General features: G+C 41.3%; 2 protein-coding genes across 5 annotated transcripts in view; both read right to left on the bottom strand.

The window, feature by feature from the left end:
* The window catches only part of SMYD3 (SET and MYND domain containing 3), a 690401-nt gene extending 687719 nt beyond the window's left edge, over nt 1-2682 (bottom strand). Inside the window, exon 1 of one of the 3 annotated variants that reach the window (XM_050950435.1) lies at nt 2465-2682. In XM_050950435.1, coding sequence (XP_050806392.1) covers nt 2465-2628 — 164 coding nt within the window. In that variant the 5' untranslated portion in view covers nt 2629-2682. The remainder of the gene's footprint in view (nt 1-2464) is intronic. The other 2 variants (XM_050950434.1, XM_050950437.1) reach the window with 2 other exon arrangements.
* The window catches only part of LOC127049534 (uncharacterized), a 219596-nt gene that overhangs the window by 158543 nt on the left and 41397 nt on the right, over nt 1-19656 (bottom strand). The window lies entirely within an intron of this gene.

Below are 19656 nucleotides of genomic sequence, written 5' to 3'. Positions count from 1 at the left end.
TCCCTTCCCCCTTACCTCCTCCCAGATTCTCCCACCCTGGGCACTCTAGGGTATTCCCTGCTTCAAGTCCTTGAAACACCAGTACCGAGAGATCTAATCTCTCTCCCCCTTCACCCAGAGGGTATGCAAAGTCAGGCTTAGTAAATCTAACACAAAGAGATTTTTCCCCCTGACTTCTTCCTCCCACCAATCCCCTGGTGAGCTGCAGACTCAATTCCCTGGAGTCCCCACTAAAGAAAAACTCCAACAGGTCTTAAAAAGAAAGCTTTATATAAAAAAGAAAGAAAAAGACATTAAAAATAGTCTCTGTATTAAGGTGACAATATACAGGGTCAATTGCTTAAAGGAAAAAAATGAATAAACAGCCTTATCCAAAAAGAATACAATTTAAAACATTCCAGCAACTACACACATGTAAATACAAAAGAAAACAATATAAACCTATTGTCTTACTATCCTTGTACTTACAACTTGGAGACAGAAGATTAGAAAGCCAGGAGATAGAAAGATCCCTCTGAGCCAAGAGGGCCACCGAACCAAAAACAAAGAACACACACCCAAAACTTCCCTCCCTTGACATTTGGAAAATCTTGTTTTCTGATTGGTCCTCTGGTCAGGTGTTTGGTTTCCTTGTTAACCCTTTATAGGTAAAAGAACATTAACCCTTAACTATCTGTTTATGACACAAGGTCCCTCATCAAAGGTTCTTACGCAAGGTAAGCTGCCACGGGATAAGAGGGAAGGTGCTCTAAGACAGCTCTCATGGACTGGTAACTGGTTAAAAGATAGGAAACAAAGGGTAGGTATAAATGGTAAGTTTTCAGAATGAAGAGAGGTAAATGGTGGTATCCCCCAGGGGTCTGTTCTGAGATCAGTCCTATTCAACATTTCATAAATGATCTGGAAAAGGGGGTAAACAGTGAGGTGGCAAAATTTGCAGATGATACAAAATTACTAAAGATAGTTAAGACTCAGGAAGACTGCGAAGAGCTACAAAAGGATCTCTCAAAACTGGGTGACTGGGCAACAAAATGGCAGATGAAATTTAACGTTAAAGTAATTCACACTGGAAAGCATAATCTCAACTATACATATAATATAATGGAGTCTAAATTAGCCTTGGAGTGATTGTGGATAGATCTCAAACATCCACTCAATACGCAGCGACAGCCAAAAAACGCTAACAGAATAATAGGAATAATTAAGAAAGGGACAGCTAATAGGACAAAAAATATTGCGTTCTCTATATAAATCCATGACATGCCCACATCCTGAATACTATGCGCAGACGTGGTCATCCCATCTCAAAAAAGATATATTGGAATTGGAAAACTATAACAGGGTTAAAAAAAGACCTCGATAAATTCATGGAGAATAGCTCCCTCAATGGCTATTATCCAGGATTGGCAGGAATGGTGTCCCCAGCCTCTGTTTGCAGGAAGCTGGGAATGAGAGATTGGGGATGGATCACTTGATGATTACCTGTTCTGTTCACTCCCTCTGGGGCACCTGGTATTGGCTACTGTCGAAAGACGGGATACTGGTCTAGATAGATCTTTGGCTTGACCCAGTAAGGCTATTCTTATCTTCTTAACATACCCAAACAAACCAATGAAAAATTATTTCCATCCATAATAACTGATGTTTACAAATAGGAAAAATAAGAATAATAATACTGCTTGAGAACTCTTTGAATACAATTTAATATTTACTTTGTATATTTTGACACACGTTGACAATCTGCGCTTCAACAGTAATATTTAACTTTTTTAATCTAAATGTCTACTGTTATTAAGTAATTATTGTCAGACACTCCCTATTGTTTGCCCCCTCCCTAATTTCCCATACCTGTGACCATTTAAATTGATAAAGATCAGGAGGAACTGCTTAAAAATAAACATCGATCTCTAATAAAAGTTATTTTAAAAAACAATTTCTGCCAAGTCTTGACATCAATTGCACCCTCCCCTTACCACTGCTCTTCCTCCCACCCTGTGTCACTGCCATGCCGTCCCTTCTGGCGTTATGACTGGTCAATAGCACAACTCAGCACGGGAGTTCCCCTCCCTGCTCGCCCCGCGCCAGATACAAACTCCTAAAGTCCAAAACCCGGGCTGCAGGCGCGCCCCGGTGGGGAGCCGGGCTCTGGGCTGCAGCCAGGGTGGCGCGGAGTAGGATGCGAAAGGGCCGAGCGGGCGAGGGTCCTGTCCCACACACGTGGCCCGTGGCCCTGAGGGCTGCGCAGGGCGGGAGCCGGGCTTCGGGGTGGCCTATGGGTCTGTAACGCACAGCCTGGGCGCCCCGGGCTGGCCCCGCGAGGGGCTGAGCGCAGGGCGGGCTCCGCCGGACGCGGCTGGGGCAGGGGCGGGTGGGTGTGTTTGCAGGGAAGCCCTCCCACGCGGGGAGGGGCGGCAGGCGGGAAGGGCGGCTGGGGGCTGCCGGAGGACCCGGCCCCGCTCGGTACCTGCGCAGGCAGCGCTCGCACACGGCTCCCAGTCGCTGCTTGGTGACGGTGCAGGCGAAGGGTTCGGCCCGGTACAGCAGCTCGCCGGGCCGCACCCGCCTCAGAGCGCGTAGGCCGCTGCCCCTGCCCGGGCTCGGGGACTTCTCCAGCCTCCCTGGTTCCATGTCCCGCGCCGCAACCCCCTTCGGCCCCCACGTGGTCCGGCCCCGGTAGCTGCGGGAGCCATCTTTAGTGAGGGCAGAGACCCGCTTCCCGCTTCCCCCTCCCCCCCCCATGCCGTCCCCTGCCTCCCTCCTGGGGCCTAGCAACGAGAAAAGCCCCGCCCTGCGACGGGCTGGCAATGGGGACAGAGGGCGAGGAGAGCCCCAGCTCGCCACAAGGCTGCCCCTGACTGACGGGGAGGGCTGGACTCTTCCTATCCCCAAGGGTGAAAGGGAGGGTCTGGTCTCCCTGTGCCCCAGGCAGCTAGCATGGGGCTGGTGTCCCTGCCCACCTTCCCCACTGCCCTGACAGAAAGCCCCCGAGGGCGTGGGTGCAGGGAGTGAGGCATCCCTGTGCTGTGCTACCTGTACCTATTGGTAGGGTTACCACCTGGCTGGTATTTGACCAGAGTGGCCATTTTTTTATGGATTTGCTAGTTGCCAGAAAAATACTCTGCTGGGTTGTTGTTTTTAAACCTAGGGCTAAAGATTTGCATTATTATCACAATACACTGGGATATCTAACGTTAAAATTGTCTGTGTCTCCAGCTATTCCCACTTCTGCAGTTGAAGTGATAATAGATCAAAACTTGAAAATTCAACAGCTGCCTGTCCACCAGCATGCAATTCTAGTACTATGAAACAGCTTTGAAATACACTCTTTCATCTCCTGATGCCACGGCTGTCACACTTGCCATTGAGCCTGGGTCCGGCGTCACTGGGGACTCCCTACCCCTGAGACTGCCAAGCCTGGCCGCGAGGAGCCACCTCCTGGCAGTCCAGCTCCTGTGGCCCAGGATCCTGCCTCTGTCCCTCTCCCCGATCCTGCTCCTGACCCCGTCCCTATCCCCTCCACCTCTCGAGATTTAAAAAAAAAACATGCAAGTAGCCGTGCTTGTGGGGTTGAGTCATGTGAGAGTGAAGGGACATGTAATGTTATCAATCTTACCTATGTGTTACCTGTCTACAGGGCTGGCCTTAGGGATGGGCCACCCAAGTAACCAACCAGGGTGCCAAGGTCAGGGGGATGCCATGCAGGAGTACAGAGCTGCATGCTGCTGGTTGGCAGAGGAATGCTACAAATTTGCAGAGGCAATGCATGGGGGTGGGGAGGAGGGGCCAGATTTTTCCTTGCTTCTTCCTCATGGAAGAACATGGGGGGGGAGTAGTGATGGACAGATACTGCTCACACACACCCCAACATTCCTCTGTGCCCCACCCCCCCAGGAGGACTGTGAGGGGGGGAGTGAAGAACAATATCAAGCAGTCTGTTCACCCAGGTACTTTCCCCACCCGTGCTGTGAGGCGAGCATCAGGAGCTGCTGCTCTCTGCGCTTCCCTTATGCAGCCCAGTTGGGGAAAGTGATGTGGCTGAAGGGAGCCCTGCATTCCCCCCTTATAGTCCCCTAGGGGAGCACAAAGGAACAGTGTTTGAGCAGGGAGCAAGCAGCAGTGCCAGCCACTTCCTGCATCCGGGTCCATGTGGGCACAGGAGGGAAGTGTAAAGGTATGGGGCACAGGAGGGAGTGCAAGGGTTAGGAGTGAAGAGGACACAGTGCAGCACAAATGGTGGCAATATACTTGTATTTTGGTGCCCTTGGCCCCCATGGTTCCCCCCCAGAGGAAAAATATATCATGACACCCTTCTCTGCTGCTGCTGGCAGCAGCACTGCCTTTAGAGTTGGTGCCCAACCAGCAGCCACCAGTCTCCAGCCACCCACCCAGTGCTTAATTTCTGCCAGAGCTTGCAGTGACTGAGCCCTGGCACCTTTCAATACCAATGAAGCACTGGTAGGAGGCAGGGGGCCTCTGGGGGGGAACCATGGGGGCCAAGGGCACCAAAATACAAGTTCACCCAGGGTACAATTTTCCTTCAGACCAGCCCTGTCTTGCTAGATACTATAAGTGGCTGTTGAAGGGGAGGGCCAGTTGCAGAGTTCCCTTGTCGGGGTTGTGGCAGGCTTGTCATATGAGGGATGTTGCTGGTTTTTTGCATTTCAAAAGGTGGTTACCCTAACCCACAGTGGAAGTGAGGCTATAGAACCAGCTGGGCAGTGATGATGGCAGGGATTTCCCAGCAGCACCTCTGAGCCTGACCTAGGGGCAGCACTTCTCAGGTTCATCTCAGCAAGTGGAAGGACTAGCCAGGGAGGAAACAGTGCTGAGTTTCACTGCCTGAGGAAGTGGGACTTACATTGACATGCCCTCTGTACATCACAGATCTCCAGAGCCTGCAACTAGTCAGTCCATGGCAGGAGACAAAATGTGGGGCTCATTGGTAGGGCTGGCCACAGTATTGGGGGGAACCTGCTCTCCTCATGTTTGTAGCTGCCCCTCATGTATTTTTCCTGCTGATCATCTGATATCTGTCTTGAATGGGGACACAGATCTGGCCCAAGCATCTACCTTTACCTTGTATTTCCTGCAGAGGGCTCTGCAGAGCTGATGCTGTCCCCTGTCAGTATTCTCAGATAAAACTCTCTTTTCTTGCCTTGAAAAGCAGTACCACCAACACTGTCATGTGAATGTCTTTCACCTCTTTCAGGTAATCTTGCACTATATGGATTGAATAGGTTTGGAGCTGGCATAGCTGTAATTGGCTAGCCCTAGATTCAGAACTAACCAACATACCCATCTCTTGATGGCCATTTCAGTGGCCTCTCTTATAGGTTATTAATTAGTAGAACAAAAAAATTCCTGCTTTGCCTATAATTTTTTTCTCCCTCAGTTACATTTAACATTCTGACTACACCGTACCTTCTTATTTGGCTCAGAAGCCCACCACATTATTCCTAGCCACCCTAACCTAAATGCTAGTAAGGCAATTGAATTCCCTTTTCCTCTTCCGAGTTCCTATATAACCTCTTAAGTAATTAAATTCTAATAATTTGCACTTCTATAGCATCTCCAGGTGCTTTCACAAATATTAATTAATTGACCTCATGTACCTTTCTTTTTCGCTCCAGTCATTGTATAGGGACCCTAGGCACCTGAGTGTGCTAGACCTCAGCGTTTTTCTAGGGGCCTAAAAGTTAGCTGGTGAGATGCTGAGCATCAACACTTAAGTCCCTTTGTAGATCTACACTGTAGTAGCTGGAAGATCTGAGGCAGTTGACAGAGTGTTTACTAGGCCCCTTCAGATGGAAAAGCCTATAGGGATGTGCCTTAATGCTTACCTCTCAGTCACTCACAGTACACCTGGCATACTAGTAAGTACTTTGTCAGAAAAATAGGTCAGTGTACCACAGCACTCGAGGGGTGGGGGAGGGGAAAATGATTACAGTTTACAATGTCACAGAGCATTTTTTTTTACTCCATTAAACACATTACACTATGAGAAAACAAATCTAAACCTGAGTTGGGGGCTTCATTATTCTAGAAGCTATACAAATCCATTGTAAGATACTCTCTGCCTCAAAGTTCAATTACTTGTGTAATATTTAACAAACATGGAGTGACTGGGTCTGACTATTGTGCACAGTCAGGTTCATCTAGAAAGAGGATTACCATGAGGATTGTGTGTGTAGGTGTGTGTTACACTCACCTGAAATGTCCCAAAGCAGGGCATTTTAGTTACAAGTTTGGTTCCTGGTCCTTGGGGGGATATCATAGTGATCTGGTGAACATACATGTAGATTAAGATAGAGGACAAGAGATTGTGTGGATGGTGGACAGTTTCCATGGGGAAGGCAACTCCTGCGTAATGATGGCAGTGAAAACCACCAATTAGCAGTTTGGGGTTTTGCAGAGCAATGGTAGCCAATTAGAACATTCAACTGAAGCTGTCAAGTAAATGAGGTGGGAGAAGCAGGGAGCCAGAAGGACAAAGTAATGACCCATTGAGAAAGGGCCAAAGTCTGTGAGATGCAGAGTGCTCCTGTGTAGTTCTGAGTGTTGTCTGTTTACAGTAAGTGAAATGGGAGTTGGTTGAGGTCACCCATCTCTTTGGTCCCTCTTTCCTCAGTGTTTTCCCTCAATATACCAGTAGGGGGAGGCCACATGCTGTTCTATAGCAAATGAGAGTAGCGTGCAGTCTGTTGAAACAATCCTAAAAACACAGACAACACATCTGATCAATTGCTTTTTCATTTCTAACACCTTTTTGTTTGCAGTAACAGTTTAGTATTTTCCATCTTCAATTACTTAACTTTCAGCTGCAGTATGCTAGTCCACAGGATAGTATGTGTGTCCAAAATGCTGTTATAAGATAAATCCAGTGCATATCAAACCACAAAATTCTAAAATGGAAAATGTGAAATTTGACATATGCAAATTAGCTTGTTACAATAATTCTGGGGTATTAACTTGCAGAACTAGATTGCATTAGAAGTTGAACATTTATCAACACTATCATTATGCTTAGTGATAATCCTTTGGGCAAGCTACTGCCAAAATAACTCATTGTGGAGATAATGTATTTGTGGATAGTCTAAATATAGATTTATATTAAAAATAATAATTATCAGGACATGGCCAACAACCATGTGATCATTTTGCTCATATGCTGTACTCCTTCACCCTAGCCTGACTCTTGGCTTTTTAGAGTGTACCAGGAGCACACCATTTGTGTTTGCACAGTGTGGGTTGCTAACAGAACTTAACAAAAACAATAATAAAATGGAACATTTACCTCTTGAGTGAATAAATGTAAGGGAGGAATGGGGCTTTGCAGTGCCTTTGTCAAGAACTATAATACAGAAAAAAGTGAACAGAAATTGCAGAAAATTCACATGGAATAAATAATACAACTGCAGAATACCAGATACAGTTTTTCCATGAAAACATAAATCATGGGAATAAAGCTTTATTGCTTCATACTTCCCAGAACTCTCAAGAAGAATGCCCAGCTTTAAGGAATTAATGCTTAAATTATGTAATATTCTGAAGTATGACAATATTTAGATTGTTTTTGTAGCTCATTACATTGTATTTGCATCCAGTAATCAAATGCTCCTATTTGGTATTTGATCACATACCAAAGAAAAAAAATATTAATTATGGCTGTAGTACATAAATTAAATTGGTCAGGATGATAGGATATTCTTTAGCATTTTCCCTCAGGATAAAAATGAGATGGAAACAAAATTACCTGTGAGGTCACCTAGCTATTCTCTCTTGGCAGCTGCAGGATTATACTCTACAGTATTATTATTTTTAATAGTGCTTCAGTCATTTAAAGACTAAGAATGTAACTCTGAAATAATATTAGTAACTATCGCTAAAATATATTTACATAATACAGACAACATATTATGTAGGATTGAATAAGAGTGAACTAAAGAATCATCCATTAATCCACATCCAGCTCACGGTAACTTTGAACAAAGTAATTACCATCATAAAAATATAAGACAGGCCCTATTGGGTCAGACCAACAGTCCATCTAGCCAAGTATCCAGTCTTCTGATAGTGGCCAGTGCCAGATGCTTTGGAAAGAATGAACAGAACAGGGCAATTTTGAGTGATCTATCCCGGTCATCTAATCTTAGCTTCTGGCAATCAGAGGTTTAGGGACACCCGGAGCATGGGATTGTGTCCCTAACCATCATGGCTAATAGTCATAGATGCACCTATCCTCAAACTTAACTAAATTCTTTTTTGAAAGTAGTTATACTTCTGGCCTTCACAACATCCCCAGGCAATGAGTTCCATAGGTTGACTGTGTTGTCTGAAGTATTTCCTTTTGTTTGTTTTAAACTTAATCCCTATTAAGTTCATAGGGTGACCCTGGTTCTTATGTTATTTGAAGGGATACATAACAATTTCCTGTTCCCTTTCTCCACACCATTCATGATTTTATAGACCTTGATCACATTCCCCCTTTTAGAGAAGGGGTGACTAAGGAACAATCTCAGTTTCTCATTTCTCTTTGTATGGAAGCTGTTCCATACCCCTAACCATTTTTTTTTCTTCTTCTGTCCCATTTACAAATGATATCATTTTTTATATGGGGCAACCAGAACGGTATGCAGTATTCAAGGTGTGCGAGTACCATGAATTTAGTGTCATATTTTCTGTCTTACCTGTCCCTTTCATTACATTGTTAGCTTTTTTGACTGCTGCTGCACACTGAGCAGATATTTTCAGAGAACTATCCACAATGACTCCAAAAATCTCATTCTTGAGTAGTAACAGGTAATTTAGGACCCATCAGTTTGTATGTATAGTTAGGATTATTTTTTCCAATATGTATTACTTTGCACTTAGCAACATTGAATTTCCTCTGCTATTTTGTCACCCAGTTTTGTGAGATCCCTTTGTAACTCTTCACTGTCAGTTTTGGACTTAACTATGTTGAGTAATTTTGTATTGCCTGTAAACTTTGCCACCTCATTCACCCCCTTTTTCAGATCATTTATTAATATGTTGAATAGCACAGGTACCACAAGGATCCTGCTATTTACATCTTTTTCCATTCTGAAAACTTACTATTTATTCCTATTCTTTGTTTCCTATTATTTAGCTAGTTACTGATCCATGAGAGGACCTTCAATCTTATCCCATGACTGCTTACTTTGCATAAGAGCCTTTAGTGAAGGATCTTGTCAAAGGCCTTCTGAAAGTCCAAGTACAATATATGAACTAGATCACCTTTGTCACCCCCAAAAACAAGACTCAAGGCGCCCCCACAATGGCCTGCCTAGAGCAGTAACTCAATCCTGAAGTTGTCTGTTTGGTAGGTGAAAAGGGGGGCATCCCTAGAAGAATTGCTAGAGTTTTACTAGGGGTTTTCCTCTGGCCTTTGGGAAAACTCCTCAGAAGAAACTAATTCTATTAGCCCTCGGGAGAATATGAATACAGCCCTCCACTCGAAAGGAGTGACACTCAGATAGTAATCTTTGAAAAACAAAAGTAACTTTTATTTGACACAATGTCTTAATATAGTACATCTAAAGCATCATAAATTCTTTCAAAAGGCATACATTAAAAAGACAAAGTACATTTCCTTAGCACATATACACATTAGAGTACCCCAACACTGCAATATTATACAATGGGAAATAGTTAAATTCCACATGTGATCATCAGTCACATGCAGGATGCTGACAGCAAGTTCTTATTTAAACACACACACCCTTATGTTGGAGTCATCATACTTACTTCTCTGTAGTCTTCTGTCCCTCTGGTCAATAAGTGCTTCTACTCTAACTACTTTGTCTTTATTTTTATTTCTTCAGGGATTTTAGCTCTTATCATTCAGCTTTTGATGATTCTCACAATGTTGGTTTAGTTTGCTTATTCACGCTACCACCATGACAACAGCAACTGCTCCCCACAGTCTGTCAGCTCTTGCCTGAGATACAGCTTTTTAACCTATTCTGACTGGTTCTTTCTTCAATCTTTATTATTAACATACCCATCCTCCAATCATCTTTAAGATTCCCTTGAACAGACCAATCACAGATTCTAAACTCATATGTCAATCAAAGCAGGACCTGATTGGAAACCTGAGCCATGCTCAACTGACTCCTCCCTTCAGATTTTGATAGGGCCTTTATCTCACCTCAGCCTGCCTATCTGGTGTTCGCCAAATTACTCCAAGACCACCATTTTAGTTTCTCTGGCTGTGATTCCCCGCATCTGCCATCTTGTTATCCCTGGCTCAAAACCCTTTTTATTAATTATTAAACCCATTAACTATAAACAATTACATATTTATATGCAGCTCAACATTATGATTCACTTTCACCATTCCATTTTTACTCATTTAAAAAAAGTTTAATTTCAGTCTTTCCCTTGCTTCAGCTAGTGGTAGCAGGGCAATGTTCTTAATGCTGTATTCCTGACACAGGATAGAGCAGCTGGAAAATCATTTGTATCATGTTGACATTTTCAAAGAATTCTGATGGATTGGTGAAGCATGATTTCCCTTTACAAAAGCAGACCTTAGCATGTTGGCATTGTAAAAACAAGTTCTTCCCTTTTCCAGAATGTAACATATCCTGTCCACTATGATCACACCATTGTTTATTGGGTAGAGGTCAGACTGAGGAAGAAAAGTGGCATTACTATTTCAAGCTTTGCCTATGAAATTAGTGGTGGCATGTGCTAGCAGCAACTTGGGTGACATTCCCCACAGCTACTAATTGGTCCTGGGTTTCCTCAGAAACAGAGACACTCATGGCCATAGGCCTCATTGGCCAACCCCAGCCAACTCTAGGGGGCCAAGAATACACTTTGATAGTTAGGAATATGAGAAACATTTTGCCCTCACAATTGGTTTAAATTCTCAAGAAATGAGTAGCAACTCTTCCTACTCTGATGCCCCCCCCCCAAAAAAAATAATTAGACTATCCTGAACATTTCTAGGTCTTCAAAATCTGTGAAGAAAGCCTCTAAAGTTGGCATTGGCTCTACCTGTCCTGTGGCTCAGGGACTTCTGTGTCTAGAGCTATCCAATCCATCCAGCACCTTACACAAGCATCAAGGTGGTAGATTTTCAAAGGAGCCTAAGGGAGTTAAGCATCTATCTTCCTTAGGATCCTTTGAAAATCTTAGCCTGAATTCATTTTTTAAAAAAGCAGCACATAAGTATACCAATATGGCTGTGTACCTATATATTTATTCATTTTAGCATGTAATTGTCTTTTTATAGTAGGTTTGGTTAGTCTCTGTAGCTATTTTTAGATATCTGTAGATAGGATTGAGTCATCAGCTTCCCTGACCATAAATGACAGCTGCATGCTGATTGCTTTATTTACTTGGCAGTTTGTTAGACAATCTGTTCTTTATGACATAAACCTTGTAAACTATGACATTGCAATGCACAGCAGGAATATTTCTTATTACTGTTGGGCTGAATTTAGGATCGTTAAGGGTGCATTATTAAATCAGTCATACCTAGCTGATGTATGTGCCTTCCTCAATAGAGTACATTATTCTAGATCAGTGATTCTTAACCTAATTACCATTGTGTGCCACATATGCGGCCCACAATGTGTTATGTAGGATGCATCCAATACTACTTGTATGGCCCTAAGGATGTCACATGGGCTGCAGTTGTGTGCCGAGAACCAGTGTTCCATATGAATGCCAAAAGTGAAGTATTCCAGAGCAACAGCAGGCACAGCCTTCACAATTCATAAAAAAGATAATAGGCCAAATTCCACTGTCAGCTAGACATGTGCAACTCCCAGTATAGCCAGGAGGATTTACATGTGCATAACCTGAGGGCAGAATTTGGGAAAATGCACTGTGGATTAGTACATACAAGATTTATTGCTGAAGACTTGGGCTAGGTCATAAACAAATTAGTTTGGTAGTTTCATGCTAGTCCTCCAATGCCAACCTCAAAAACAGTAACATAATTTGGAGTGATTCTGCAATACTGTCAAGTATCTGGGGGTAGCCATGCTAGTCTGTATCCACAAAAACAAGGAGTCCAGTGGCACCTTAAAGACTGAAGATCCATGCTTCTGAAGAAGTGAGTTTTTTTACCCACGAAAGTTTATGCCCAAATAAATCTGTTAGTCTTTAAGGTGCCACCAGACTCCTTTTGGTTTCTGCAATAATAGCAGCCTGCTCAAGCAAAATGGAGATTGCAATAGGCTAACTATTCCAATCTAACATGAGAAACATTTGGAGACATGCAGATAGCATTTCCCAGCTCCTGCCTGCATTGTCAGATTCATTCAATGCTTGTTACCTTTCCACTGTTTTGCAATGTGCAAAAATATGTTTATAGTTAATAAAATTGAGCCAATCACTTCAGAAAACCCCCCCAGAGACAATGAAAAATACCAAAAATACTATTCTTCTATCAGTCCATACGCCTTGGCATTCCTACTTCTCCCCACAGCACACATGAAACTTTTCTAAACTACTGCAATCTTCCTTTTAAGGTCACAAATACATCTGTTCCTTGAGATCCCTGAAATACTTTTTTTAAATATTAGAAAAAATTGCTTATTTAAAAAATATTTTTTACTGCAATCATTCCCATTCCAAGACATGTGGTGGCACTTTGTCTTTTCAAAGCAAAATAGACTTAGATTGAACTTTCTGATGCGATCCTGAACCCAATATTGTCCCAGTCCTACCCGTGAGTAAATCACTTTCAGTTAGGGTGACCAGACAGCAAGTGTGAAAAATCGGGACAGGAGGTGGGGGTAATAGGTGCCTATATAAGAAAAAGCTCCAAATATCAGGACTGTCCCTATAAATCAGGACATCTGGTCACTCTACTTTCAGTACCAATACACTGTTGCTGACAACCACTTCCAGCAATAGGGTTAGATTCTGCTTCTACAAATGCTTATGCATGTTACTGTGCTTTATTTTAAACATGCAAACAATTCCATTCACTTCAGTTAAATACACGTGCATAAATGTTTGCAGCATAAGGGACTTAACTTCCAAGCATAGATGGAGTTTTGTGAACAAATGCATGGTCATCAATTATTGTATACCTGTCTCTTTCTGCAGTTGATGTTGGTCCACTAGGTTGAAGTGAATGATTCTTATGTGTATATTTGAAAAAAGCAGCCAGAGGACTTTGAAGCCTAGCACGGATTTATAATAATCTCTCATATAGATTAGACAGACATTATATGCTGACCTTTTACATGATTAGTTTTATAAATTGACTTTTGTTCTTTTGTCCCATTCCTGTCTCAGAAACACGTGGTATAACTTTCTTAGGAGGGCAGAAATAAACTTAGTCAATATTACTATAATTTCTTAGCGGTCAGCCAAGAGGTGTAACTACTTTATTGCTGACTCACTTCCTGGAGATAATTACAAGGTGAAAATCATCTCCCATCATTGCAGGCATGAGTCAAGAATGTTACAGGGCATTATTATTTTTTATTTTTTTCAGACAATACTCCTGAAAGTAAAAGTTTGAGTTTTAGTAACATTGTGTGGGAATAAGCCTTTTTTAAAAGTCTGATTTTCCTATTTTGGAGAGTAACGTTAAATATTTAGAAATATACCCACAAGTAAAGTGATAAAATGCTGGGTTTCTTGGTTGATCCACTCTAGAGATCAGGTGCTAGAACTCTGCTCGATAATGAAGAATAGTAGTTACTGCTGACTCATGCTGGCTGCTGGCCTCTATAAGCTCCAAGCAGAATGTCTCCTTGGCTGAGGAACAAGAACAGTAGTTCTCAACCTTTTTCATATGGTTAGACCGTTAATTAAAAGGGAAAAAAATTCAGGACTCTCATTCAGCCATAAAGAAAGGGAGGATGGTCACACTCCTCTTGGACCTGTTTGCAACCATGCTGAAGGTTGTGACTGGGATAATGGCAATTTTAGGGACACTCTAGGAATAGCCAATTTAGGCTGAGATTTATATTGTTGTAATCTATAAAGCCAAACTATATACATGTGTAGACTCACTCCAACAAGAAGTGGAAAATTTACCTGTTTGTACCACATTTTTACATTTATGGGAGGTCACCAAATTCACCTGTGGCTCTAACATCTAGTCAGACCATTACAGGGTCTAGCAGAAGGAAGTGGCACTGGTGATGCAGAAGGGGGGACTGCTAGTCAGTACTGAAATTAACATTCTAGCTTGATAACTGACTTTCAGAGGGCTTGTAAAATACAGGTGCTGAGCACTTCTAGCGAATATACCTTCCATGATATATTCTACAATAGTATAGGCATCTGTCCTGGTTCAAATTCTATTCTTTTTACCTAAGCTACCCCTAGTTTCAGTTGGATATGGTATTCCAGAGTGTATTGTCAAACAACTGTTTTTTCACCAATTGAGTGGAAAGCATAGAACAGCATGTCTACCTTGAACAATCATGGGTAGGCAACACTGAGGCATATGAGTTGCTGAATAAGCACAAGATGCCAGCTGATAACTTCTGAGAATTGAGACTTAATTCCAGATCTGCCATGGACTTGCTCTCCATCCCTGAGGAAGCCATTTAGGCTCAGATCCTCAAAGGGATTAAAATCAATGTTAGGTGCCTAAACACCTTTAAGGATCTAGGCCTTAACTGTTTTTATGGTCCCCATTTTCATACACAGGAAAACTACTCTGGCCCATCGTGATATTATGTTAATTACATTTTGCAAAGGCCTTTCGATTTAGAGGAAGCATAGCTAAACTATCATCTATTATATGTAAACATTTCAAAATAAAAAAAAAATACAGGAACTCAAGTCTCATATACACACACATATATACACACATGTACACACACACACAGAAAAATTAATCCTGTACCACTGAAATTAATGGCTAGAAATAAGTGAAATACTTCTTCATACATTTGATAACCTGTAGGAATTCACAGGAAAGGCAGGTATGCCCTTAACTATTGCGGCTAGGTAATGTTATGACCAATAACACTGGTAGTTACATATAGCAGGATGTAAGTATTCCGGATTCATAACTGAAGATGTGAACAGATCATCACAGCGATTCAAGAAGTTTTCCCTGAGATGCAGGTTATTATAAAAGAGGTTAGGGGCATGAGAGAGATTTTCACCACATGAACCACAGGCAAGATACAAAGCATGATGGATTGCTGCTCTGGTTTGGTATAGCAAGTCTGTCTGCCTAAACAGTGCTCCTAATAAATAATATATGAAACAAAGCAGTGATTATTTAACTAATAAGGCTGAACCTGCATGAAACTATATACATCACATCAGTGAATTCAAAGTAGACATTCTTCAAAAGCTTTATTTACATTCATTCATGTTATTCTGTGGAATTTAAACTGCCACATCAATCTTTTATTATCTGTATTACACAATAGAACCCTGAGGTCCAGATGCTGTTCCTATAGGAGACAGATTCTGCCCCAAGGAGCTTACAACTTAATTAGTATCCAAGGTAATTTTAAAATCTTGCCATTTTATATGACAATACTATATAAATTAAGTGCTGCAATAATATGTAAAATGCAAAGGAGATACTCCACAATTTTTCTGCATCACACAATTTTAAATATTTTAGTATGATAAGCTGTGGATCTCGTGTGAACTTGAGATGTATTCAGTGCAATTGGCAGAAATAGGGAAATTCATTATGCTGCTCTTATAGGACTGCTGCTGCAAGCCTTGGAACATAGAATTGCAACTGAAGTCAATGGGAGTGTCCTGGCCAAAGGAATGTTTTGAGTTTACTATGCTATCTGATTTTCTATATGCTCTGCTGAATTAATTATCTTTCTATGTAGTATTTTGGTGACTTATTGATCTCTTGATATGAAATGACACCAAATCTATGTAGTTCTGTTTCCTTTATGTGATTTCTAGCTTCGCTTTTATAAAACCTGAAAAAATGAAAGTGATTTTAGGCTTGATTGTACATGTATGCATGATGGGGCATGGGGATTAAAGTTTTAAGAAGTCAGATACTTTTCGGAAAACAAAACTTCCAACACCCTATTTTTAGGTCTCTTTTACACATAAGGCAGTAAATAAAGACTTCAACCCTTTTTTTCCTTTCTCCTTTTCAAGTCACCTTAAGATGCATCTTACAGCTAGAACTGCTAAAAGCATTAAAACTGCTGACAATGTAGTAGTACGTAGCTGTAATCTTATCTCCATCTTTAGAGATGGGAACATATCTCAGTGCAAATTTAAGGCACTATATGCATAATCATATAAGTAAAGCCAACACGTGTCTACCAAAATTGATTATTTAAAGTTTACATGCTTATAAGATTTAAGAATGAAAATATATTTTGCAGTCATAAAATTAAGTGTTCTTTTTCATTGTTGTGAGGTAAAAAGAAGGTCCAATTGCACCAATTTACACTTTTGAATTACATAATTTGATGCTCCTCTCCCTTGCAACACGTATACTTTCCTCTAAGGAAAACTACAAGAAGAAACTGAATTAAAGTATATGTTTCACTACACTTTCAAGGAGTTATTTTTAATTCTCTAAATTCCTCCAGGAATTTAAAGTTATACTAATCCATAGCACAAAAGTTTATTGAATATATAGAGTATGCATCTATATGCAGTCCTGAACCAGTGTCACAATAGCCTTTCTGTTCTAAGGAACTAGCAAAAGGCTTATAGTCATATTCCCAAAGCAACCAGAGCCAGCATTTGTTTCTAGCCCAGGTATTAATTCAGACATACCATAGTAGCTACTATCACAAATATTGCAGCTGGAATCCAAGGCTTTACCATCTAAAAAAACCCTCTGATTCCAGCTTTCAAATGGCATTAAACTATCTGTTGTTTGGGATACTGATTGCTAAAAATCACATCAGAATTTTGGGAGTGGGGAAGCAAGATATTAAAGCATGGGAATCAGTTAGAATCATTTTTTCAATACCTTTAAGCCTCTCAATAGTTCAAAAATGTTTCAATCCAAGGCACTTACCATGGCTCAACAGAATGAAGAGGAGAAATGTCTGAATAACAAGGTCTTGATATTTTTCTTCAATTTATTTCACATTGGAATTTAGTTCCTTCCTCTGGGTTCAACACGAGCTATTTTGACTAGGCTTCAAATGACTTCTTGCATTTTATTGGAAGAGAGAACAATAGCAGAGGGATTAGCTTTCTTTAATACACTTTTTAACAGTTAACATTCAAAACAAGTTAAAGCCACAATTGTAATGAATTATGTCACTAAGGCCAAGGAATACTTTGACAGAGCAAGCAGAAATGCTTTCAAGCCCTGTTCTAAGCACTGGTCATGGACCAGTGGTCAAAAAGATATTTAAGCCTACAGCATCCGTTTGCACAGACCTTCATTAGGAATCTCCTCCACAAATCAAAATGCCATTTCAAACTTCTCCCTGCCTTTATGTGCTTCTTGACACATCAGTATATAGATACATACATTTTATCTTTACCTGATCCTGCTATGATCCTTTGTGATGTGCATGGCTATTGTGGCACTAAAGTACAGGATCATTTTGCAGGGCCCTGCTCTATATGAATAAAACAGCTTGACACCAAATCTTTTCAAACAATTTAGGCATGTGAAATTCTGAGAATTATGGTTAGAATTATTTGAAACAAACTAGAAAAACAATTGATAGAATATACAGGTACATTTCATATTTTGTGAAATGCAGTTTTTTTTTTTTCAGAATAAACCCTACAGTGATATATGTTATACCAATAAAATAAAAATCAGCAGGATCTTATTAAAGGGGATAAGGCAAAATGCCACATTGTGAATACAGAAGAATCATAGTAAGCAGTCAATTATAGCTAGAACATTCCATTCAATTTCACATTCATACACACACACACACGCACACACACACAGGTTCTGCAAGGTTATCATCATAGTTACCAGCCTTCGAGTTGCTTGTGCCAAGCCACTGGCCAGGTGGCCTGGACACGAGGAGGGAGCAGGGCCTTGTGAGATGCGCATCTGATGCTCCTGGAAGTTGGTTTGCAGAATCAGACCCAAAAGTCCTGAGTCTTCAGGGTCTGTTCTTACAGGGATCCATCCTCATGTATTTGCCTTGTCATGCTGTTCTTATGTTTGAAGTGGTAATCAATCACGCAGATGGCACAGCAATGACGGAATGACAGTATGTTGTTATCTGGTTCTTTGCCCTCCTGTCCTTTGGGCAAGTATGCCCTCAGGGTTATCAGGCTATCTTGTCCACTGTATTCCTCAGCCAAACAGTCTTATTTTAAGGCTGGCACCTCAACCTTTAATCTTTCATTCCTCATTTAATCATACACAGAATCACACTTACACTCCAACATATATCCTGTCATATTTGCATTTTATCACCTACCCATCCTTTAATATACCATTCTAAAATCACTGGGACATGGCAGACTTCAATAAGTCTATTCATCACAAATCTTATTCTGGAGTTTAGGAAAACAAAGTTGTACCAGCCATAAAGGACAGCCATTATCTTGTTACTTTTAGAACAAACTCTTTGTTTCTGGATGTTTTTTCTACAATTAGCACAGGCCTTGCAAACTGGCAGGCCTGTTTCAATTAGCACAAACTCAGCAGGTTGAGAGGGCAGGCTGAGACATATTTCTCTAATGGTCAGGCCAAATCCAAGGTCTGTTCTGGAATCATTCTTTCTTACATTTTCCACAACATAAATGTATTAATTATTACTTGTAATTCAACACAAGAGATGCAAAGCATTTTCTTTCACAATTCCTCTTCCCACCCTGTTCCCCTGCTCAGAGCAGTTCTATGGGTCCCCTGAAATAACCCCCCATTTTGATCTACTTTACTTCTCCCACAGCACAACCATTATCCTAAGTACACAGGTCCTCTTTCTAAGCCCACTGATACTGCTCCTCAGTCACCTGCAAAGGACACTACTGAAAATCTGGATATATTTTCTCCCCAGTAACTGAGCATGCTGAACCCAGTCTGGTTAGGAATAAAGACAGACTTCCACATGAAGCTGGTTCTCCTCCATAGCAAAGAATCAGAGTGCCTGGATCAGCATTCAACTTTCATTCCAAAAGACGATTTGTTTTACAAACCAGACAACATTGTATTTCAAGCCCTCTGAGTAGAAATATTGTTTAACTTGTCAATAGAATGCCTATCAATAGTCTCATCTCATTACATCTTGAAGGGCATACTCAAGAGATGACCAAACATTTTTAATTGCTGTTTGGATTAAGTAACCATTGCAAACTGAAGATTTCAGATATGACCGTCCCATGACTACAGCCCTCTCTCTTCTTTGCCACACAATTACAACCAGCTTTGTGTTGGACGCATCTCCTGTTTCTGTCCTTATTAACTCAATTACATCCTCACCAACCGTAACCCTGGTATCCTGTTGTGGAATAGCTACTAAGTAAGGCCCACATATGCCAGAATATATACAAAAGCACCAACTACTGTGCTGCCTTAAAAGTGCTGGAAGGACACTACACTGGTATGGAATAAGGACTTCTTTATAAATACACAATCCCTCCACATGGACTCTGGGTAAAAAAAAATTAGAAAAGAGCACTTAGTTGTTGCATTTACTCTAATATTAATGTTAAACAGACCAATATAATCATTATACCATTGCTCTATGGCAGTCAGCAACAGATCATTGCAAC

The sequence above is a fragment of the Gopherus flavomarginatus genome, chromosome 4 (genome assembly GCF_025201925.1).
Source record: "Gopherus flavomarginatus isolate rGopFla2 chromosome 4, rGopFla2.mat.asm, whole genome shotgun sequence".
NCBI classification, from domain to species: domain Eukaryota; kingdom Metazoa; phylum Chordata; order Testudines; family Testudinidae; genus Gopherus; species Gopherus flavomarginatus.
Note: the sequence above shows the minus strand (reverse complement) of the source record. Positions and strands in the feature narration are given on the sequence as shown.